This window comes from Budorcas taxicolor, chromosome 12, assembly GCF_023091745.1.
Source record: "Budorcas taxicolor isolate Tak-1 chromosome 12, Takin1.1, whole genome shotgun sequence".
Lineage (NCBI taxonomy): Eukaryota > Metazoa > Chordata > Mammalia > Artiodactyla > Bovidae > Budorcas > Budorcas taxicolor.
In genome coordinates, this window is record NC_068921.1 from 34,314,725 (window position 1) to 34,339,633 (window position 24,909).

A 24,909-nucleotide genomic window follows, 5' to 3' on the forward strand; every position below is an offset into this window, starting at 1 on the left:
GCTCATGTGAGAAGAAATGATCCACTTTTGTATGTGGACTGAGAAAGTGACTCGGGGTCCGTGCTTTGTGACAGTTGAGAGCTCATCACTTCAGGCAATGGAGACAGTGGTGGGGTGTGTGGCCTGTCTCATCGCCGGCCACAGAAGGGGCTCACTAACACCAGCGTCCCTCCCGCCGTGGCTGCTTTTCTCCCTGCCTTGAGCATCTTGAGCGTCTGAGCTCAGTGGTGACCATGTCTTCAGCTCCTGGAACGTCAGCTCAGCACGTCTTTGGAGTGAATGAATGACTCTGTCAACATGAGCTCAGAGTATTATCGGTGTTTTTAAGAAAGTAACATTTCAGCAAAGGAGAAAGTGTTGGGAAAAAAGTATAAATAAAAGAATAGAATTAAGGTAATATTTGTACTCACTCATTTTGATAGAACTTTGTATTCATTAAGACTTGCTTACCTTTTTGCTTCTGATCATTTCTTCACTGGTCTCGTTTTCTTAAAGGATTGCCACTTCACCATCCGAGGAGGTCGTTTAAAGGAAGACGGGGACTACCAGCTCCCCGTGGTGGTCCTTATGCTGAACCTGCCCCATTCCTCAAGAAACCTGCCTACACTATTGACTCCTGGGATGATGGAGAACCTTTTCCATGAGATGGGACATGCCATGCACTCGATGCTGGGACGGACTCGATACCAGCACGTCACTGGTGAGCAGGAGCTCGCTCAGTAGGACTTCGTTTATTGCAGTTCTTTAAATACATGCTTTTCATCTTAGTTGGAAAAAAGCCTTTTGTTTAGAAAATCTGTGGTCATTGATCAGGTGGCTTCATCGTGTCCTTCCACCTGTGATTCGACCCAACCCTCATACATTTTTTCCGTCCGTGACGACAGTTCTCAACAAGGCTGTCTGAGTGCCTGTTTGTATCATTTTACATTCTGCTGTGTTTTATGTGGAATTTACGTCAGTGGCTGTGTGTGTCAACAAGCATGCCTTCTCAGCTCCAGCACAGGCTTAGCAAGTGAACAGGTGGATGTACACGGCCTCTTTTTATCCAAAACCAGTCAGAAAACTTCAGGGCATGTTGAAAGTTATGGCCAGGCCCTTACTGTCTCTCTTCTGCATCCCCTGCATAAAGCCATGGTTTTCCTGCTGATGTTAGCCCCTTTCCTCATCATCCTCTCTAAGCTTGCCATCAGACAGGTCAGCCCTGCACCGCCGGGGCAGGTGTGGTTTTTAGTATTCAGCAGCTAACTTTACACACACAGTATTTGGGGGAGGAGGAGATATTTTGAAAAGACTGCAGATGGTCTGGACAGAATCATGAAGTGCCACCAACATGTTTTTATAGGATTTGTTACTTTAAGTAATTTTGAGTTTGAAATGTTGCCTTTCTATATTGAGGGTTGACTTTGTTCCAGAAATAGTAGATAAAATACTTTTAAAAGGAATGAAGGATACTGGCTTTTGGTGATGGAATCCAGTGCATTAAATTAGAATGCCTTCATTGTAAGAATGTTGTAACTTGTGTGTCAGGTGTAGCCTGGCGGAGCTGAAGACAGTTTTGTTTGTAGAGGGTGTGAGCCGTTGCTTTACAAGTGCTTTACCCAGCTGTGCAAATATTTTGTTTTGCTTCTGATACATGGGAAAATGTATGAGATGAGTACAAACTTTCCTGCAAATATGTGCAATAATTTTATAGCAGTAAAATATTGATTTAATGAATTAAAGACTATCGTAGTTCATCAGAAGTACAAATAAAAATGTAAATGAGTGCTTGTGGTGACACTGACATGCTGCCACGATTCCTGCCGACCTCTCCTCTCGCCCCTTCCAGGGACCAGGTGCCCCACGGACTTCGCTGAGGTCCCGTCTATCCTGATGGAGTATTTTGCCAATGATTACCGGGTGGTTCACCAGTTTGCCCGACACTATCAGACCGGCCAGGTAGGGCTGACGCGTGCATGTCCTTGGGCTTGGTAGGGCGGCTCCTGGGACCCGCCAGCCGGCACTGAACGCTTGCTGCCTCTTCAGAATCTAATGCAAACCAGACTCCTCCTCCTGCTTCCTGACTCACTCCCTTCATTTGTCGCTGTTGTGCCATGAAGGGGACAGGCAGCTGCCCTTGCTGTGCACCGCAGTGTTGTGTCTGGTCCACACACCATCCCCCTTGGAAGGTGCTGCGTCCTGTCTCCAGAGGGGACAGGCTGTCCATGGAGCCTCAGTGCTACCTCGGAGAACTTCTGCTCTTCCGGCCCTTTCTGCTTCTGAGCACTTGTTTCTCGGTCTGAATCTGTTGTTCCATAAACTGTGATGGCATATTTCCCTAATACGTTTAGTTAGCGTCTGTATGAGGCCAAGCCTGAAAATCCCTCAAGTTCGGGTTGTCGTCGTCTAGTCGCTCAGTCATGTCCACCTTGTGCGACGCCCCTGGACTGTAGCCCACCAGGCTCCTCTGTCCATGGGGTTCTCCAGGCAAGAATACTGGAGTGGGTTGCCGTTTCCTTCTCCAGGGGATCTTCCCTACCCAGGGATTGAACTTGCCTTTCCTGCATCTCCTGCGTTGGCGATTGGATTGCTTCCCACCGAGCTACCAGGGATAGGTTTGACTAGCACCTCGTCGTGTTAGAGATTTTACTTCTGTAGAGGAGGGCTGAGGGAGCCGTGCTCTGCGGTGAGTTAGCGCTGAGCTGACTGACTGCATCGCGTTTCCTGTCCGCCTGCCCCTGTCCTCTCAGGGCTCTGATGGTGTGCTGTTTCATTAGGCGGCGTGTCCCTTCAGTGCCCGGGTATAGTCGCGTTCATCTTTGAAGCCTCAGCATTTATTTATTTATTTAACTTTAAAAATATATCCATTGTACTTTATATATTATATAACAGGCAATACAGTTAAAGCAATGAAGTGAATTAGGAAAAAAGATGATAAGTCCATTGGATTTGGAACTCAGTTGTTTGACAAACAGATGTAAGACCCAGGTAGGAAATCTTTACATAGCAAAACTAAGCATCTGTGCTCACAGGAGAGCCTCTCAAATCCTAATTTTTTTTTTTTTCATTTAAAATTTACTATAGGTCTTTATTTGTAGAATCCTCAGCATTTAGAATTGTGCCAAACACAAAAGAAATTGAATGACTGCGCAGAATCAGTAAAAGGGTCCAAGCCACCTTTGTGACTCCTCTTTCCAGTTGTATCTCTGGATGCATGATGTGAGTTGGCCGTTTCTATTCTTTGGACTTGATTGTGTCTGTTATTATCAGTGTAGGGTAATGGCTGAGTTCTGGAGAGCTGTTCTGAGTTACTCTCTATTATAATCTATTTGAGTTTGTTAAAAGGACAAAACAGAAGGATTAGTAATCCAGTCAGCTACCTGTTCGTCAGCCTGCAAAGAGTTGCACTGGGGATTATGTAAACTCAGCCAAGAACACAGATGCACATAGCCCCTCGCATGGCAGCGCGTCCACCCCGGCTCCACACTGGGGGCTGGGAATGGGGAGGAGACCTGACTGCGCTTCTCCTCGAAGCCCAAATCGGTGGACACTGAAGGACAGTGGTGTGGGGGTGGCCTGTGAAGGGTGGGAAGACTAGAGGTGGCCCCTGAGAGCCGTGCAGAGGTGTCTAAGAAATCAAGGGCAGCAGGAAAGGAGCTGTCTGAGGAGCTTAGGCTTGTAAGAGGCCTGGACACACGCGTGAAGGGTGACTGTAGCCGAGCAGTGTCGACCCTTCAGAGTAAGGCTGAAATTCACCACAGATACTGAGTTTACAATTACTGTTGTCCCTTTCCAGAGCAGTCAAGAAAACAAGGGCTAGAACCCCTGTTTAGAGGGTGGTGTACCATCTCTGAAAAGTTCCTATTTTAATCCTGAATTCTTCTTCAGTCAGAAGAACCGTTTTCGAACAAGATCGCTTCAAGAAAAGAGTATGAAGTCCACAACTCCTCTTCAGAGATGAGACCGGAGGAAAGCAGCAAGCTGCTCTGGATTAATTCCAGGCTCAGACTCAGGAGGGACACCCAGCGGGCTGAGGGGTCACAGACATAGCGTTCATGGCAGGAAACCATCCTGTGATTCCATGGAGACGGGAGAGCCTGCCAAAGGCATGGGGCAGAGGTGCACAGGGGGCTTGCTCTTCCTGTCGCTGATTAAACGCCAAGGGGCTGGATGTTTTCATCCTGAGGGCAGTTCTCGCCCAAGGGCAAGAGTTCATCCCCCCAAATCTAGGCCTCTGTAGATAAATAACATGAAGGCCCGGAAGAGCACTTGTGGGCACATCTTTATGCTTCATTTCCTGCCGTGCTGGTCTCCCCGCTGGCCGCCTGGTGCATCCAGAGGCTCTCAGAGTCGGAGTAACGTCTCCGTGACTTATTAACCCCTACCAGTCTTTTATCTGAACTCAGCATCCCAGAGCCAGCAGGTTCCTGCGGTCGAGGAATTAGAAGTATGCTTCTCAGGTCTGCAGGTACCTCACAGCTGCCGGAGGAAGCTAACCCACGGGTGCTCATTCAAGGTTCAGACTGTCTTGACAGTGTCAGGGCTGCAGTAGGGCTTGTTGCAAATTAATATTAAAACCAATAGCGCAGAAATACAGATTTGGTAGCAGCTCATGTGAAAGTGTCCAAGTTTTTAGACATGATGAACCCAGTGCGGCTTGGCGATCTGGGGGAAGCTCCTTCAAGCTCGGTGCTCGTAGGCTGTGTTGCAGGGCCCATGGTGTCGGAGGAGCTGGGGTGTGTCTTTCCTCTGTCTGCTTGTGGGCTGTGGCCTGCAGCCTGACCCCTTCCATGTGCTGCCATTGAGCGCAAGGTTATCTGTGAACGGCCTGCTTGTCTGGAAGCACGGCTCTGTCCTCCCTTAGACGTCTCCACACACAGCTCCTTTCCATCCTGGCAGAATGCACAGGAGGCAAAACATGCCAGGGTAACCGCGTGTCGGCGATGTTCTGGGGCCAGTGCACCCAGGCACCATGCTCTCCTCTCACCACCCCTGCCTGACGCTATCCATCCTGCGGAGCTGGGGCTCTGTGCATCAGATACTGAGTCTCTTCTCCCTTCCCCAGCCCTGTCAGCCGCCAGTCTGCTCTGTCTGCATGAGTCCGACTCTTCTGGGGACCTCACCGAAGTGGATCGTGCAGCATCTGTCTCTTGCAGTTTACCTCATTTAGCACAGTGTCTGCAGGGTTCATCCCAGCAGTGGCCTGTGTCAGAACGGCTTTCCTTTTTAAGGCTGGGTTGCCATCTTTGTGTGGGTGGACCACACCAAGATGTTCAGCCTTTCTCTTCTGCTGATGGACACCTGTGTTGCTTCCATCTTTTGGCTGCGGTTGGTTCGGCTGCTCGCTGCTCAGGGACAAGTGCTGGTGGGAATGGAAGGTTGCTTTAATCAGGAGGCAGCAGCCTGGAGGGAGGCGGACTCCTGTCCCAGAACCCCCTCTGGAGAGTCTGCTCAGCCGTGAGGGTTTCTAAAGGGAGGGAGGGGAGTGATCTCAGTTAATCTGTGAGGTAGGGGTCAGAGTCATAGCCAGCCCTGCTCCCGCCCCTGTGTGGGGACTGGTGGGCTCCTCTTGGTCTTTCTTTAGACTCTGTTCACACGGTCTTTGCTTGCGAGGCTCCTGAAGGGGAGGTGATCTAGTTGTCTGTCTATTCCTTGTTCATCATTTCCCCTTCTTTAAGGAAAGAAGCAGCGGGTTAGGGGAGGCCTTGTGTAATCCGAAGATTGGAAAGGTGCACTGGGGCTGGAGGTGAGTGTTTGCTTATTTTTGGCTGTGCTGGGTTTTCGTTGCTGTGCGGGCTTTTCTTTGGCTGTGGCGAGGGGGGCTCCACTCCTCTCTAGTTGCGGTGCTGGGGCTTCTCACTGGGGTGGCTTCTCTTGCTGTGGAGCATGGGCTCCGGGCGCGTGGGCTCAGGAGTTGCGGTTCCCGGGCTCTGGAGCACAGGCTCAGTAGTTGTGGCCCACAGGCTTATTTGCTCCATGGCATGCTGGGATCTTCCTGGATCAGGGCTCGAACCCGCATCTCCTGCCTTGGCAGGCGGGTTCTCTACCACCGAGCCACGAGGGAAGCCCAACAGTTACTGCATTTTTCTGCATCTTTTGAGGTAATTGGGTGGTTCTTTTCTGTTTATGTAGTTATGTCATGAATGTTGGTATTAATGCTAGGCCCCCTTCACATGCCAGGACTGGGCGACATTGGTCCTAACTTACTGTTACTTGTTTCTTGTAACAGCACTGGCTTTGGTTTGCTCATATTTTGTGTCTGGAGGATCTTCTGCCTCTGGGCTGGTGAGAGATTGGCTTGTGGTTTTCTGGGTCCTCTCACTCCCGTGGTGTGGGCATTAAGTAGATCCCGTTTCATAAGATGGGCTGCTGAGCTCCTCCTCCTTACGGGCACTTTTATGAAATAGTAATAATCTGTTTCGTGAAAGTTGGTCAGAATTCATCTATAAAACCGTTCAGGGTCTGTCATTTTCTCTGTGGGAAGATTTCTTAAATGACTGATTTCCTTCATAGTCACAGGACTCTTTGGTCTTCTTTAATTCTGAAGTAAACTTTGCTAACTTGTAATTTTCTAGAAATGTATCTGTCAACCCAAGTTTTTGAGTTTATTGGGATAAAGTTATTTACAGCCTCTTTGATGCTTCAGGTCCTGTGCTTCTGTCTGCCTCATTCCTAATACTCTCCTCTCATTTTCTTCTCTGTTAATCTTGCAGAAGGTTGGCGTCATTGTTAGTGTCAGGAGTCTTTACTGAGAGCTCACAGTCACCTTGTTTACGCTCCTGTCTTGTTTATTTCAGTTACTATTTCTGTTTTTATGATTATTCTCTCCCTTCTTCCCCCAGTTTCTGAAGGTGAACACTTAGCTGACTAGGTTTCGATTTTATCTGACATGCATTTACACTTTAATGCTGTAAATTTTAGCTATGTGATGCAGTGTTTTAGCTGCATGCCATGATTTTCATACAGAATATTTCTAATGTTGCTTATTTCCACTGTAATTTCCTCTTTGGGTTGTTTCAAAGTGTAGTTTAAATTTTTTTAATCCTTGAAGAGTTTTTTTTTTTTTTTTTTAATTGCTGTGTCTGTGCTCAGTTTTGTCCGACTCTTTGTGACCCCACAGACTGCAACCCACCAGGCTCCTCTGTCTATGGGGTTCTCCAGGCAGGAATACTGGAGTGGGCTGGCATTTCCTTCTCTAGGGGATCTTCCCGACCCAAGGATCAAACCCACATCTTTGTGTCTTCTGCATTGGCAGACAAGTTCCTCACCACTGAGCTACCTGGGAAGCCCAGTCTTTTTATTATTGATATCTGATTAGTGCAACTGGTATTGATTTTTGCATCTTATTGATACTTACTTTATGGCCCAATGTGTCATCAGTTTCTGAAATGTTTTGTTTGTGCTTGAGGACACTGTATGTTTTCTGATTGTTGATCTTGGGGTTTCGTGCCCTTCTGTTAAGTTATCCTCTCAGTTGTGGTGTTTAAATTTTTGACAGCTAACTTTTATGACCTAGCAAAAAAGACTGAGAGATGGAAGGAAGGCTTCCACTAGGATGCAGGTTATATCCTTTCTCCTCTTAGTTTTGTCTCTTTTATTTTTAACTGTTGAAACTTTATTTAAAGCAATTTTAGGTTCACGGCAAAATTGAGGGGAAAGTGTACAGACTTGCCACCCCTGTCCCCACTCACGCACAGCCTCCCCATCGTGGTCAGCATCCCCATGGGGTAAGGGGTGTGGAGAGGCGGGATGAACTTACCCAGACATGTCACTGTCTCCCCGAGTCCACGGTGTCTGTTCTGTGGGTCTGGACAATTGTATAATGATGTGTGTCCGGCATTGTGGTACACAGAGTAAAGTCAGTGCCCTACAAGTAATTTCATTGACTTTTCCTCTGTTTGGGAATGTTTTGTTGGATGCACAGAGTTGAGCCATCCCTTTCTTCCTCAGGTGTTAGCCTCTTGATCTTCATACTGCTTCTTGTCTTAGAGTGTCTTCTTTCTTTTCTGGTGGCTTTGTAACCCCCAGCCATATTACCGATCACCAGAGATGTTGTCAATTCAAGAGAAGCTACACTTTTTCCATAATTTTGTCTTGTTAGCCCCACTGAAACGCTTCTTGCTCTAGTTATCTTTCTCTATTTATCAAGCAGTAAATAATAGAAATTAACATGATTTTGTGGGGTTTTTTTATTTAATTTGTCCAGCAATGGGTGTGGTAGGTGGCACATAGTTTATCCATGCTTTGTAGAAACTGAGGTTAAGGAATTTGTCAGAGGTCACCCAGTAATACTCAAGCCAGGATGCTAACATTGTGGTCTTTTCTTCGTCCCGCTTTCCCTAGCTGAAAGTCTGCCCATGCCATAGGACACGGCTTGCGCTTCCTGCACAGCGCGTCTCACAGGTGCCGGGCCCTTGCGCTGTGTTACACAGAGTGCAGGTCGCTGCTGTCCTTGTGGCCTGTCGTGTGTTGCGGCACCACGAGCCTGAGCCCGTTGCCTTCGTTTGTGAGTCAGCCCGAGGCTAAAAGTGCCTCAGATCTGTTTCCAGGGAGTCACACCGCCTTGCAATAAATCTTCTCCTGTCATCCTCCCAGGAGAAATGAACACGGACTGAAGGCAAAAATTATAGAGCAGTCAGAACTGGATTCCTTTTGGCAGGTTAAGTTGTTTTGAAACGTTTCGTCTTTTCAGCTTTAATGCTTCTCAGGTATGTCTAGACAAGACCATTGAACCGGAGGGCAGGGACGGGTCTCACCCCAGCCCCACTGCCCTGCACAGGTGGCCTAGGTCAGTCAGCGCTCATCTGAGACTTGTCTGCTCTTTTATATAAAATAACAGAAACTAAAAACTAATAGCTCCCTACTCACATCAGAAATTTTAGTCAAATTTAGTAATATATGCAAACTGAAAACAAGGTATAATTGGAATTTTTTTTAGAAAAAATGGAAGCTAGACTCTGGCACGTCGCAGTGTTTCATGTTGTCTCGCAGACTTTGTGAGAGCCACGTGGCTGCAGTGGGTGTTTCTCTGTGCCGTCGCTGGCACCGTGTAAGCATTTCTAAAGGTCCTCTCCTCGTGTATCATCTCGGTTTGTCAGAAAACACCAGTGAATTCAAGTAAGAGGTGATGCCCTTTGCTCTGGGTTTGGAGCTGAGGCTTGGCCTCTTTGGGCCCCAGCAGTGTAGCAAAGCGGGCAGCTTGAGACGCTGCATCGGCTTGTTTCCCGGCCGTAGACACATGCCGAGGTCCGGGTGCAGAGCTGGGACCCAGCTGCACGTGGAGGCTGCTGACTCTGGGCAGCACCGTCAGTGTCCGGCTGGCTGCCTGAAGGCCTGTTGCTGTTGGGAGTGCCCGCACCTCAACACGCCTGCCTTTTTAGACCCAGCGTGTTCCCAGGGGTTGTCAGTGGTAGGAAAACAAGAGTTTGTGCAGAGGATGTCTTCACTTTGAATATTATGCAGCTTCTATCATAATATGTTTTCTAAATGCTCATAAATAAGCCAGATACTTAATTGCAGTGACTTGGCTCTGTAAGAATTTGATGCCAGAACTTGTAATGTGATGGACCAGTGAGCTGTCGAGTGAGCGAAGATACCTGGCAGATTTATGAGGCTTCGTGCTTACAAGGCAGGCTCACAGGGGACCATCCAGAGGACACAAGTCAGTCCGAGTCTGCCAGCACGCTTGCACTTCTGACAATATTTTGGAATCTTACCCCAAAATGTGCTTTCTGAATGTAATGGGAAATCTAGTATTATTTTCATATTTCTGTTCCTGTGTGCGGGCACAGATGGTGCAGCTCTGTTCATTCCCAGAGTGCAAGTGAGCGGCCTCTTCCCTTGCCGGGGCCCACAGGCTCTCTGCAGCTGGGATGCTGTCGTCCAGGCCTGGACACTGAACAGGGAAGAGGGGGCCATCCCCCTGAGGCCGCCAGGCCCGCCTGTCTGGTCCCCTTTGGCAGTGTTTAGAAGACACCCGAGCTGCCTGGAGAGAGTGAGTTTCTTCCAGTTAGTCTATACTTTTCATCAGTTGAATAGCTGTTACCTCGCTGAATCATTGGGCTTCCCTGATAGCTCATTTGGTAGAGAATCCGCCTGCAGTGAGGGAGACCTGGGTTCGATCCCTGGGTTGGGAAGATCCCCTGGAGAAGGGAAAGGCTACCCGCTTCAGTATTCTGGCCTGGAGAATCCCATGGACTGGTCCATGAGGTCGCAGAGAGTCGGACACGACTGAGCAACTTTCACTTTCACTTTTCACTGACTGAATCTTTAGTCATTTTTTGCAGTAGTTTTCTTTTTTTTTAATCCTCATCTTACAAGTGAGAAAGCAGGACACCCAGAGCCGTGCCTGCCGTCAGAAAGAAACACGCAGCCACGGAAGACACCGGCCCAGCGCGGCCGCCCCTGCCTCACCCCAGGCTCTGCCTTCCCACGGTGGTTCAGCTCCTAAGGTCCAGACGGTTTCATTTCGCTCACCTTCACTTTGGTTTGTAAGATCATCATGATGATCGTTTTCTGAGTCAGGGCATCTCACACTGCAATATGCATGAAATACCTGCGATCTGGTTGGAATACAGGTTCTGACCTGGGTGTGGATGTGTTTCCAAGAAGCGACCCATCACTCTTCTGAGATGGCTGAGTGCACTGTGGTCACCCTGGGGTCCGGAACGTACGTCTGATCCAGGCGTTTGGAGGAAGCTGTTACCTGAACGGAACTCAGCCCCTGTGGGCCCTGGGGTCTCGGTGAACACCCCAGCCTTGGCGCTGACTGCCAGCAGGCTGCATTGACACTGCCGTAGTCACGCAAAGCCGGATCTCAGTTCTTCCGGATCTCAGCACAATTATTTTTAAATAACAAAGGACAAAGATAATTGTGCAGGGATTCATATTGAATTATTGAAACAAATGAGGGTTGCCCCAACCCCAGCCCTCTCGTCCGCCTCTTGCCTGTTTGTGTCGCAGGTCCCACTCTGCCCTGTGTCCCTTCAGGCTGCTCCACATGGGGGCCGTGAGCCCTGCGCTTGGCTCCAGCTGTTTCTGGTCCACCCACAGAGGTGGTCTGCTGGGATGCCACCCCCGCCATCGCCCCCGCCCCACATACACACTTTCTGTCCCTCAGGCTGGAAGCCACGCTTGCCTGCAGGAGTTTCCATTGTTTGAGAAAATGCCGTCCTTCCTTACGGACTGTTTTTTTAACATGAAAATAAGACCATTAAAGCTTTGTGAATCTGGAGAAACCCAAGTACAGCAGCAGTCCCGTCCATGTGATATAAAGGAAGGGTCAAGGGACTGGAGCTTCCCAGTGCAAGCCGCTACCGTGTCTGACGTCACTAAATCTTAAGATGCTGTTGGAAAAAAGTCTTGGCTTAGGTTCGGAAAACCCAGGATTTTTCCTTGCACCGAAGTTACACTCTGAAGCTTCCCCTAGGCTTCGTCTTCACTCCTGAAAATTGCCTTTTTCGACTGGTTTGCTGTTCTTGTGGCCAAGTGGAAAGAGAAGAGAGCGGCCTGGCTGGCTGAGCCTTCACCCCGCACTGCAGCAGTCACGGCCGTACTCGTGTGTGTTCACCTGTTCTGAGGTGTGTCTTGAGTGTCTGCTGTGGGCCAGTCCTGCCCTGGGCCCTGGAGAGAAACCTATATGGATATAGAGATACAGTGTGCACACACATGCACACATGCAGGGCGGGGCCTGCTCCCCTGCCAGCAGACAGATCACATTACCACTCGTGGGTGGTTCTTCTCTACAGCCACAGTGCAGAGTCACCTGCCACAAGTCTCTTACATAATTTGTTTCTCTTTAGAAGGGCTTTTAATTTAATTTAGATAATAAATAGAGTTGTATAAAATGGCAGCTGTCTTCAATAAGCACCAGTATTGGTGATTTTAAAGTAGACTAGTTGATCAAACTACTTCTTCAACTATTACTTTTTATTTCTAAGAGAATATGCAATGTTCTACGATTAGGCCTAACTAGGCCTCAAGAGGATGCCCTAAATTGTGTAGGGACGTTAATTATACTGAGTTTCCAGGCCCTGCAGTTCTTGCAGTTTAGAAAATAAAAAAAGACGCAGTTCATTATTGTGGTTGGTTGTTGGGCTGTCAGTTCAGCTCCAGTACTGGCAAGCTCCACAGGCCTGGACTTATCCCTTGGCTCTGTCGTCTTTGATTCCTGTTGTCAGTCATTCAGTTCAGTTCAGTCACTCAGTCGTGTCTGACTCTTTGCAACCCTGCAGCACGCCAGGCCTCCCTGTCCATCACCAGCTCCTGGAGTCCACCCAAACCCATGTCCATTGAGTCGGTGATGCCATCCAACCATCTCATCCTCTGTCGTCCCCTTCTCCTCCTGCCGTCAGTCTTTCCCAGCATCAGGTTTTTTCAGATGAATCAGTTCTTCGCATCAGGTGACCAAAGTACTGGAGCTTCAGCTTCAGCATCAGTCCTTCCAGTGAATATTCAGGACTGATTTCCTTTAGCATGGACTGGTTGGATCTCCTTGCAGTCCAAGGGACTCTCAAGAGTCTTCTCCATATGCTCTTAAAGGTCAGCGGAGCACTTGAGCGGGCTTTTATTGCTAACACAGAAACAGAAAAGGCAGTAACTTTTCCTAAGGTTTTAACTAGATTTTTAAAGATCAGTGCCAATGTCTTATTTCCCTACAATCCTATATTTTCATGTACAAATGTCTATTTGACAATTACGATTTTTTGAAATTCACTGGCGTGTATTCATCCTTTATCTTGTCCACAAAAATATTTCAAAGTTGTTATTTTTAAACCATAATGAAGTTCTGTTTTTTTAAATTTAATGTTATTTTTAACTTTCCTGCTTCAAAAGTTCATAGTATAATGACTTATTACACAATTTACTCATCTGCATATATTCTTTTGTTTTTTCAGTCACTGCCCAGAAATATGGTGTCTCGTCTTTGTGAATCTAAAAAGGTCTGTGCCGCAGCGGACATGCAGCTTCAGGTGGGTGTGTGCCTTTGTTCTGAAGTTTTCCAGGGTCATTATTCAGAATAAACGTACAACTTGAAATTCTTGCCAGTCCTACCCATTTATTATAATAATTATGCTTCCAAAAGATCTTTCATCTGAGTTCAAAGAACTTGATTGACCTTGACTCATTTGGTCCTCCAACCGTCCTTAGGAAGTGGTAGTCAAATAAGGTTATTTCCCAATTTCAGTGGAAAATCAAAGCATGGAAAAGTTACGTGACTTCTCCTGAATGATGCATGTCAGCAAACCAAGTTAGATCTCTTTGTTCACTCTCTCTCTTCTTACTGTGATTTATTAATTTTTGTTGGCTACACCATGCAGCTGGCAGGATCTAGGTTCCCTGACTAGGAATTGAACCCAAGCCCATGACTCTGAAAGTGCAGAGCCCTACTGGACTGCCATAAATGCCCTCACTTTGTGTTTTTCTTAAAAATGTGTATTTTTAGATGAGAAGTTTCAACAGTAAGAGCTGTTAGTTTTTTTTATAAAATTTGAAGCCAGTGTTGCAAGTTTCCGCATAAAGACTAGAGACACTCTGTAAATCGTCTGGATGTCAGGTCTGCGTGATCCCAGATGCCTTGGGTGTTTGTAATTTTTGAGATTGTTTATAGAATTCTCCCTCTTCATCAGATCTTGAGAGTTATGTGAACACAACCAAAACGCCCTTCTTTCATCTCAAGCAGTATTCACTGTATAATGATCCAGTACCTACTTAAAAGTGTCATCACTATGAATTGCTTTATAGTGTGTCAGATCCCGTCCCTAGAAAGTAATGAGGGAACTCTGTTTTTTTAGACCTTAAAATACACATTTCAGTGAAGATGCTGTTGCTGTATACGAAACCATAGATTTACATTATTCAGTGTCTATTGTATCGTATCTATTTGGAAAAAGATTTCTAAATTATTTGAAAGGTTAACATTACTTAGCAACAGTCTTCTGATTTACACGTGTCTGACGTGGGCATCCAACCTTTTAAAAGGCAGTGTCCTGGCCTCCTTTGCAACACTTGTTCTAGTGATTTTCTTTTTAAAAGAGAAAACCAACATTTTGTACAATCTCCCATCCTCCAGAAAGAACAAGAAGAGAGAGGAAGAGGAGGGGTGCTGAGGGCTGTCGGAGGAGGAGGGGAGGAAGTCCCTGCCCTGAGGGCCTCCCGCTGCTTTCCTGTCCCCTGTCTGTCCCTGAGCAGCGGGGACAGGCCCCCGCCAACCCTGAGCAGCAGGACAGCGCAGGGAGGAGGACGTGAACTGTCTCGGGGCTCTAAGCGAGTAGCTTATAGTGCTTTTTAAGTTGTGCTTTTCTTTCTGTGCATTACTTTAACAACAGCCCCTGTTTCTGGGGGGCTCCCGAGGTTCTTGGTCCCAGGCACACGGGATCCCCTGGTGGGCTCATAGGTCGGCCTTGTTTGCTTCATCAGCAAATGAGTATGCACACTCAATTTATTTTGCTGTTTTTATAGTTTTTGAAAAATGTCATTCCATGTTTATGTCTTTCGTTTGTGAAAGGCATAATTGAAGAAACAAAACTTTTGAATTCCAATTTGTTTATAGATTGGGTCAGAAAAACCCACTGCAGTTGAAGTTAGAATTTAAGAATCTCAATTTCTAATGGTTTATTCTGTTGGAATATGGATGTGGATCAGTAATGTGGGCCCCTCTGAGTCTTTCTGTGCATTGTTACTCTTCATAGAAGATGGAATTAAAAGAGCTGTATTTAGTATATATTTAAGTTGCCAGTTAGAGCAAAGCAATATTTATCTTTAAGAAATGTCTGTGTTTTTCCAGGGAAGGTTTAAACTTGACTTTATAATTTAGAGCCATAATTCTATATCTAGATGAAGCCAGAAGTTAGAGGTCATTTAACTTTTTTCTTTTATCCAGACTGATCCTCACTGCTTTTAGGTCAACAGCTGCACATTCTCTGCAGATTCCAATTTTGAATCAGAAAGATACTTATCAGAAGCATAATTGCATGACAGGATTTTTTTCCTTTGAAAATAAAACATTTTCTACTTGTTTGCTTCAGGTAGACGTCCATCAGTATTTAATATTCAAGTTAAATGTTGCTGAGCAAAAGCACTTTAGATTTTTTGTACAAAATTCAGTTTTCAGAACTTGGTAAACAAGCAGCAGTTTGGCTTTGTTCTCCTATCGGGTTTCAGTGGCCTCTGTCCTCTCCTGGCGGGAAGCGAGCCTTCCTTACTGGTCACCTCCTTAAGCCAGGGGGGCCCTGCCCGACAGCTGCGCCCTGTGTGCCCAGACCCCGGGGTGGGGTCGGCCTGGTCCTGGCCCCAGACCCTCCTGCAGCTGCTCTTCCATCCTTCGTGACAGCCGCTTCTTCCTCCCTTACCCGCCCTGCCCCTTCCCGTCACCTCTCGTCACCAAAATAGGTCCTCACCCTGTCATTTCTCTCACTTAATTATATCAGAATTCCAGGAAGAAGCCAAAGAGAATTTTTCATGTTGCCAACTATAAATATGTTTCCAAAACTATGTAGAGTTTTGCAGTCACAAATTTAATTTGCTATACTATACACAAAGTACCTTATAGACAGGGTTCAGGATTTTTTGATATTCTTAATCATGAGGAGGTTGAGAGCATCCCTGTTCATCACTGATGTGGTATGACATGGAGAATACCCCACGACACTGATGAGCGTGTGCCCCACTGCGGCCCCTGGCTGTTGTGCTGTGCACCCCTCACAGCTCGGCTGCCACATGGCGGATGCTCGCAGTGCCCAGACTGAACAGCGCCTGCACCCCTCAGGTCTTCTACGCCGCCCTGGACCAGATCTACCACGGGAAGCACCCGCTCCGGAGCTCAACCACAGACATCCTCAGGGACACGCAGGAGCGCTTCTACGGCCTGCCCTACGTCCCCAACACTGTGAGTCTGGTGTGTGCCCTGTGTGTGCCATTGGGCAGGCACAGGTATCAGGTGGGGGGCTGTGAGCCTGAACGGCTCTGCTTGGCGTGGAGGCTTCCTGCAGGTCGGGTGCTGGGAATGCCTGGTCGCTTCCGGCCCCCAGCCATCCCTGACATGCGCTCACTGTCCTCCTGCCGGCAGCGTTCCCCCTGGGGAGGTGGGGGTGAGAAAGGCCGCTGGAGTTTGTCTGTGGTTTTTCCTGTTATTTTCCTATGATGAGAAAACTGCTGGTGTGAGATGACGGCAATGCTTGCTCCCCAACCATTGTCACTGCAGAGAGAATCCACACTGGTGGCAGGAGTTGGAGGGGCGTGGTTCATGCTCTGTAGCATGGAGAGCAGGCACATCGGTCCTGTTCACTGAGGACTGGGTGCCAGGTGCCGGCCAGCTGCTTGGCCCACAGCTCCTGACTCTGACAGCAGCCCCGTGAATGGGATGGCTTCCCCACCTTTGGGGGTGCACCTGAGGCTCGTGCACGTGACTTATCTTGTCTGAGAGCATGTGGGGGTGAGCGATGCTTCTGGGGTGCAGACCCAGCCCAGCAGCCATGTGTTCTCATCTCCTGGGTTCCTTAGGAAGCTGGGGTAGGAGAAGAGTGCCCAGGGCTCTGGCATGAGACTGGCGTGTTCGTACCAGTCGGGGCCTCATGGCAAGTGGTGGGAGCCTGACTCCTAGTGGCTTCAGCAGAAGTCGAGTCCCATGACTGCGAGGTGCAGGGGTCGGTCAGCCTGGTTGCAAGCTAGCAGAGTTGAGTGAGTTCCTACATGGTGGTTTTAGGTTTCTCCTCCTTTCATGTCTCATCTCTTTTCTCCGGAGTTGTCTTGTTCTCAGGCAGGCAGCCCTGTCCAGGTGATGTGGTGACCACCAGAAGGTCCAGCTTTGTCTTCTCAGAGAGAGAGCTCATTGGAAAGTGCTTTTATAAACTGGAAAACGCCAGATAAATGTGGTTTCATCTGTTGCAGGGCTGAGTGCCAGCATGTGTTGTGCTGAGAGTTTGCATTAGTCAGGAAACTGTGACCATCCACTAGATGATCAGGCCCTCACGCTCAGCCTGGGGGGTGGGGGTGCTCATCTTTACCAGACAAGCAGAGTCACCGGAGGGTTCGTCTTCATGAGACTCCTATCTGCAGCACTTGATTGGCTTAGAAGCTTCATGACATACCCGAGGCACACAGTGCTGGTCACAGTACAGTGTCTGTGTGTGTATTTGATTGTCTTGGAAGCTTCATGACATGTTTGAGGTACACAATGCTGGTCACACTACCATATGTGTGTGTACACACATATATATAATTTATTGTTTCAGTGTATGTGTGTGTGCTGCTGCTGCTGCTGCTAAGTCGCTTCAGTCGTGTCCGACTCTGTGCGACCCCACAGACGGCAGCCCACCGGGCTCCGCCATCCCTGGGATTCTCCAGGGAAGAACACTGGAATACGTACATATATAAAATTTATTGTTCCAGTGCTGTGTACTGTTGTGTACTTGGATAACAAAAGTTAGCACCTTTTTTGGATAAATAATATATAAAAATTTAACCCATCTCTGTTTACCAGCAACAAACCAAAAAACTGTAAATATGGTATTACAGCAAGAAAAAGTAGAAGGTACCTATCAAAACTGGTCTGTCTAGTTTTGATTTTTAAATTTTTTAAAATACTTCTTTGATATTTACAGAAGGAAGGTCACCTCCTCTGAGAGGACTGTGCCCAGTGTTTTGGGAGGGGTGCTGGGTCTTTGTTGCTGTGGGCTCTTCTCTGGTTGCAGTGCACAGGCTTCTCACTGCAGCAGCTTCTCTCGTGGACACGGGCTCTAGGGCGTGTGGGCTCAGTAGTGGCTCCCGCGCTCTAGAGCGCAGGCTCCGTCGTTGTGGTGCGTGGGCTCAGCTGCTGCGTGGCACATAGGATCCTCCCGGATCCAGCATCGACCTTCGTCTCCTGCACTGGCAGGCGTACTCTTGATCACTGAGCCCACCAGGGACGCCCCCAAAGTACCTTGTTCAAAAAGTATGTTGTGTTTAATTTCAGTATCCTAAGTAAATGAAGGACTGACCCATATTTACAGAAGGAAAGATCTGATGTAAAAATGCCAATTTTTCTCCAATCTGTACACTTAATATAATGTCCTCACTTGTTGGCTTGACCCTAATGGGCTGACTGTGATCTCCTGTGGCTCAAGAACAGCAGCAGAAGGGTGGGCTTGTCCAGTCGGGACCACTACCCAGGAAGCTGGAGAACTTAGGACTGGGTAGCAATGCTGTGGGGGTACAGGGGGCACAGAATGGTGGAGCCAACCCCAGTGCCGCAGGCAGGCTTGGTGCATTTACGGCCTCCTGACCATCAGCCGACAGCCCTGCAGCTGTGAGGGCCGAGAAGGGACTGCTCAGTTTCAGCTGTGCCGTCCTGATAGATCGTCCACTGGGAAGAGATGAAACCTGCATCTGTCCGCTTCTGCACACTAAAGTAAAGTGGGTTAAAGACCCAGATGTGAGGAGCGGAGGCTTAATTTTGGGAGAGAGAGTCTATCTGAGCGCTCCTTTTTGTTCCTGCTTGGACTCTGGTATTGTGCGTACGGCACGGAAGACTGTGTCCACTGCATGAGGGCCTGAGTCTTCTGTTCAAGAACCAGGTGAAAACAGGTAAGGAGCTACAGGTTGGCACAGAGGTTTTCAGCATTGTAACTGGAAAAAGATTTTTTTGCTTTCTAAATTGTTATTGTGGTTTTAAAAAACAGATGACATAAAATGTACCATTTGGAAAATAAATATTTTTTAAAGTGCTGTGAACGTGCAAGAAGCCGGACATGTGCTGTGCCCCCTAGAGTGACCTTGGGGTTGCCGGAGGTGAGTGGCGGAGTGAGTCCAGAGCCGGCTCACTCTCACCCGTCAGGCACATACGAACCACAGATGTTGTCTGTGCTTCTTGGTGTTCACCACTGTCTGGTGTTGACTGGGGTGTGGCCTCATCTGTGAGGACGATGTCCGGTGTTGACCCTGGTGTGACGTCATCTGTGAGGATGGTGCCCGGTTTGTTGACTGCAGTGTGGCCTCGTCTGTGAGGACGGTGCCTGGCGTTGACTGTGGTATGATGTCTGTGAAAGTGATCCAGAGGCTCAGCTCCTTTATGGACCTCAGAGAAAGTGTGGTCTCAGGTCCCATGTGCCGAGACCAGTAGAACTATAAAGAGAAGTGAATAGTGAGCCCCAAATTCAGATAGTCTTACCCCCGGTGCAAGGAGGGGCACACCGAAGTCTTAGGAAGGCTCTCTCATTTAAACTAAGCAGCTATGCAGTTGGTAAACGGGTCACTCAGTAGAATACAGAAGGGTGTTCCTTGTGTGCAGCCCGTGCCTCGAAGTGGGAACGGGCTGTTTTGCCTGCAGCGTTTGAGATGAAGAATGGGCTTGGGTGACCCGCCGGGAAGTTGTTTCCCCGTGGGGACCACACTGCTAGTGGGCAGAGGGAGCCGGCGGGCTGAGGACCAGTGTGGAAGGTGCCTGTGAGCCTGGGGGTGGGCTGGGCAGACAGACCTCACTGGGCGCTGGTGCTGTGTAAGCCAGGAGGGGTGGTCCCCGCGTTGGAAGGGGCCATTGGGAGGAGGGATGCAGTGTGGGGACTGGTGCAGGGGGCCAGTTCAGGCTGAGCGGACGATGCCTGTGAGCAGACGTGGGACCTGGGGCTGCAGGCCAGGAGGCAGGGCCGGGGAGCCATGTAGGAGAGGGAGGTGTGCGCCCTCACAGAGGATGCTATGAGCGGAGAGCCTGCTGGGTGAGATGGGGGAGGTGTGGTATGGCCCACCCTGTCAGCCTGTCTTCTCGTTCAAACAGCTTTTTTCAAGTACCAGCAAAACCTGAGATTTTAAACGTGTTTTCTGTGCCCTTTCTACTACTAGAGAGTGACACCTACTCTCTTTTTAGGGTTAGGTAGCTGCAAGCATTGCTTGTGGGACATTTACCACAGATTTGCGTTCATAGTAGATACACTCTCAGCAGACGAGTCACACGGGACCTGAGGGTTTCCTGTCCGGAAGCTGCTTAAGTTTCGAGCAGATTCTTAACCTGTGTCGCTGCCATTGTGGTTCTAAGTGCAAAGGAGCAGGGCCGCCGATCCACAGATCAGGGTGGAATACGGCCAGCTGTGAGCCAGCCTTCATCCAGTGTGCTCTCCCCGGCCAGCTCTCCTTCACGCCGCCGGACCATACAGAGCCGGGGCCAGCGGCAGCGGGTGGCAAGTGGAGAGGGTGGGTGCACCGGGCTTATGTGCTCGCAAGCAGTGTTGTGCTCTGGTTGGTTTTCTAGTCTCAGAAGGTAGGTCACAGACACACCTGCATGGGGAAGATGCCCCTGCTCCCGTTGGTGTGGCTGTGTTTTCATTAGAGCTTGGTTGCTGTCTTGTTCACTTGATACCACTTTTGAAGAACTTCTTTCTCCAAAATAGATATGTGAGTGTGTATAGAAATCCTTCTCCATCAGAGGGCAGACAGACTGAAAACCAGAATCACAGAAAACTAACCAATCTGATCACACGGCCCACAGCCTTATCTAATTCAATGAAACTATGAGCCATGCCCTGTAGGGCCACCCAAGATGGACAGGTCATGGTGGAGAGTTCTGACAAAACGTGGTCCACTGGAGAAGGGAATGCAGACCACTTCAGTATTCTTTGAGAACCCCATGAACAGCATGAAAAGACAAAAAGGTGTGATACTGAAAGATGAACTCCCCAGGTCAGTAGGTGCACAATATGCCTCCTGGAGATCAGTGGAGAAATAACTCCAGAAAGAATGAAGAGACGGAGCCAAAGCAAAAACAGTACCCAGTTGTGGATGTGACTGGTGATGGAAGTAAAGTCCGATGCTGTGAAGAGCAATATAGGAACCTGGAATGTTAGATCCATAAATCAAGGCAAATTGGAAGTGGTTAAACAGGACATGGCAAGAGTGAACATTGACATTTTAGGAATCTGCAAACTAAAATGGAATGAAATGAGTGAATGTAACTCATATGACCATTATATCTACTACTGTGGGCGAGAATCCCTTAGAAGAAATGGAGTAGCCCTCATAGTCAACAAAAGAGTCCGAAATGCGGTACTTGGAGGCAGTCTTAAAAACGACAGAATTATCTCTGTTCGTATCCAAAGCAAACCATTCAGTATCACAGTAATTCAAGTCTATGCCCCAACCAGTAACGCTGAAGAAGTTGAACGGGTCTATGAAGACCTACAAGACCCTGTAGAACTAACACCCAAAAAAGATGTCCTTTCATTATAGGGGACTGGAGTGCAAAAGTAGGAAGTGAAGAAGCACCTGGAGTAACAGGCAAATTTGGCCTTGGAGTACAGAATGAAGCAGGACAAAGGCTAATAGAGTTTTGCAAAGAGGGTGCACTGGCATAGTAAACACCCTCTTCCAACAGCACAAGAGAAGATTCTTCACATGGACATCACCAGGTGGTCAGTACTGAAATCAGATTGATTGTTTTCTTTGCAGCCAAAGATGGAGAACCTCTATACAGTCAGCAAAAACAAGACCAGGAGCTGACTGTGGCTCAGATTATGAACTCCTTATTGCCAAATTCAGACTTAAATTGAAGGAAGTAGGGAAAAACCACTAGACCATTCAGGTATGACCTAAAACAAATCCCATATGATTATACAGTGAAAGTGAGAAATAGATTCAAGGGATTAGATCTGATAGATAGAGGGCCTGATGAACTATGGATGGAGGTTCGTGACATTGTACAGGAGACAGGGATCAAGACCATCCCCAAGGGAAAAGAAATGTAAAAAGGCAAAATGGTTGTCTGAGGAGGCCTTACAAATAGCTGTGAAAACAAGAGAATCGAAAGGCAAAGGAGAAAAGGAAAGATATATCCATTTGAACTCAGAGTTCCAAAGAATAGCAAGAAGAGATAAGAAAGCTTTCTTCAGCTATCAATGCAAAGAAATAGAAGAAAAAAACAGAATGGGAAAGACTAGAGATCTCTTCCAGAAAATTAGAGATACCAAGGGAACCTTTCATGCAAAGATGGGCTCAATAAAGGACAGAAGTGATGAACCTAACAGAAGCAGAAGATATTAAAAAGAGGTGGCAAGAATACACAGAAGAACTATACAAAAAAGATCTTCACGACCCAGATAATCACGATGGTGTGATCACTCACCTAGAGCCAGACATCCTGGAATGTGAAGTCAAGTGGGCCTTAGAAAGCATCACTACCAACAAAGCTAGTGGAGGTGAGGGAATTCCAGTTGAGCTCTTTCAAATCCTGAAAGATGATGCTGTGAAAATGCTGCACTCAATATGCCAGCAAATTTGGAAAACTCAGCAGTGGCCACAGGACTGGAAAAAGTCAGTTTTCATTCCAATCCCAAAGAAAGGCAATGCCAAAGAATGCTCAAACTACCACACAATTGCACTCGTCTCACACGCTAACAAATTAATGCTCAAAATTCTCCAAGCCACAGTACATGAACTGTGAAATTCCAGGTGTTCAAGCAGATTTAGAAAAGGCAAAGGAATCAGAGATCAAATTGCCAACATCCATTGGATCATAGAAAAAGCAAGAGAGTTCCAGAAAAACATCTACTTCTGTTTTATTGACTATACCAAAGCCTTTGACTGTGTGGATCACAACAAACTGTGGGAAATTCTTAAAGAGATGGGAATACTGGACCACCCAACCTGCGTCCTGAGAATCTATACGCAGGTCAAGAAGCAACAGTTAGAACTCAACATGGAACAACAGACTGGTTCCAAATCAGGAAAGGAGTACAAGGCTGTATATTGTCACCCTGCTTATTTAACTTATATACAGAGTGCGTCATGAGAAATGCTGGACTGGATGAAGCACAAGCTGAAATCAAGATTGGCGGGGGAAATATCAATAACCTCAGATATGCAGATGACACCACACTTAGGGCAGAAAGTGAAGAACTAAAGAGCCTCTTGATGAAAGTGAAAGAAGAGAGTGAAAGAGTTGGCTTAAAACTCAACATTCAGAAGACTAAGATCATGGCATCCAGTCCCATCACTTTATGGCAAATAGTTGGGGAAACAGTGTAAACAGAGAGAGTTTATTTTGGGGAGCTCCAAAATCACTGTAGATGGTGACTGCAGCCATGAAATGAAAAGATGCTTGTTCCTTGGAAGAAAAGTTATGACCAAGCTAGACAGCATATTAAAAAGCAGAGACATTTCTTTGCCAAAAAAGTCCGTCTAGTCAGAGCTATAGCTTTTTCAGTAGTCATGTATGGATTTGAGAGTTGAACTATAAGGAAAACTGAGTGCCGAAGAATTGATGCTTTTGAACTGTGTTGTTGGAGAAGACTCTTGAGAGTCCCTTGGACTGCAAGGAGATCCAGCCAGTCCATCCTAAAGGAGATCGGTCCTGAATAGTCATTGGAAGGACTGATGCTGAAGCTGAAATTCCAATACTTTGGCCAGCTGATGCAAAGAACTGACTCGTTGGAACGACCCTGATGCTGGGAAAGATTGAAAGCAGGAGGAGAAGGGGACGTCAGAGGATGAGATGGTTGGATGGCATCACCGCCTAGAGGGACATGAGTTTGAGTGAACTCCAGGAGTTGGTGATGGATAGAGAGTCCTGCTGTATTGCATTCCATGGAGTTGCAAAGAGTCGGACATGACTGAGTGACTGATCTGAACTGAACTGAAGTATAGAAATCCATGTAGGTATCTGACATTTGTGCATTCAAGCAGATGAAGAATTAGGTTTTTATAGCTTTACTTTTAAATATATCTTTCAGAGGTTTTCATCACAGATATCACAAGTTTAGTTCACTTTGTATAAAATCATATCATAGCTTACTGACTTTATGTGGCGTCCAGCGTTGGTGGTTTTATTTGAAAACGTCTAATTTTAAATTAACTGATAAAACACTAAGATAAGGAAGTGTGTCTATTAAACGATTTCTACCATCTAGATTAAAATGGCAGATATTTTCTGATCAGTTATTTTTAAAGGAAGCCTGGTGAGAGAGCTTGATTAGGTGGGAGCTTTTATATATAAATCTGAGGTCTGCTTCTGACCTGGGCTCTTCTTCCCTCACACTCAGATGTTGGCTCAGGGAATGGCATAAAGGTTTCTTTCTTTCAGCGTGTTAAAAAAAAAATACTGTCTATTAAAACAGTAGAACTAGACCCCAGGGTGGTTAAAAATTCGTCAGTCCCTTTCCAGAGAATCTAGCTTCAACCGTTTTCTAGAAATCCTCCTTTCTCCTGTTTAGTTTCTTCCCTGGGGAAGCAGTCGTGTTTCCTCCTATTCTTATGCCTTGGCTCTTGAACAAACGAGGACAGTCTCCTGGGAGGTGAAGGCATGCCCAGGTGGCATAGTTTGGCCTACTTGACGTTGCTAAGCACGTTAGATTAATCAGAACAATATTTATTTTTTTTCTCTTCAATACAAAGACCATATGGTGCCTATCTAGAAAAATCTAAGTGGTTAATTGCATGTTAAATTCCTTTCCTCTTTTGTTGCATAAACAACTGAGAAAATATTTACCTTCTCTGTCATGCTAGATTTATTTATGACTTTGTAACTAAAACACGGAAGTGTTATAAATTGAAACTTTAATCTCAAGATTGACTCATTTGCTAAAAATTTATATGGTTTCAGTTTGTGGGACAGCTGCAGCTCTTGAGTTCACTGATCTAAAACACGAGGAAGTCATATGACTTGCCCGGTTGTTTTTATAACATAGTCCTTGGCGCCAAGTCACCAACTTTCATTCTCATCTTGGTTTTCATGAATAGTACTGTGCTTTAGAAAAAAATTTTTTTTGACTGCAGATTCACAAAGGCTAGGTCAAATGAAATAAAAACCCAGTATACTCATTTCTTCTTCACCAGATAGACTCTGTTTAAATGATACACGTGTCTTTTAGATTTGAGGATGTTTATGTTTCCAGAAGCTTCCGCCCTGGTGATTGTCCGAGTGGATTCTCCTCCATGGTGAGCGTGGGCAGGACGCAGGGAGCTCAGGATCCC

At 47.0% G+C, this 24,909-nt stretch overlaps 1 protein-coding gene across 1 annotated transcript in view; it reads left to right on the plus strand.

Annotated features, from left to right (window-relative positions):
* Positions 1-24,909, plus strand: part of MIPEP (mitochondrial intermediate peptidase) — a 79,711-nt gene that overhangs the window by 28,388 nt on the left and 26,414 nt on the right. Inside the window, exons 13-16 of the mRNA XM_052649983.1 lie at positions 496-700; positions 1,829-1,938; positions 12,876-12,950; positions 15,746-15,865. Of these exons, the coding sequence (XP_052505943.1) occupies positions 496-700; positions 1,829-1,938; positions 12,876-12,950; positions 15,746-15,865 (510 nt within the window). The remainder of the gene's footprint in view (positions 1-495; positions 701-1,828; positions 1,939-12,875; positions 12,951-15,745; positions 15,866-24,909) is intronic.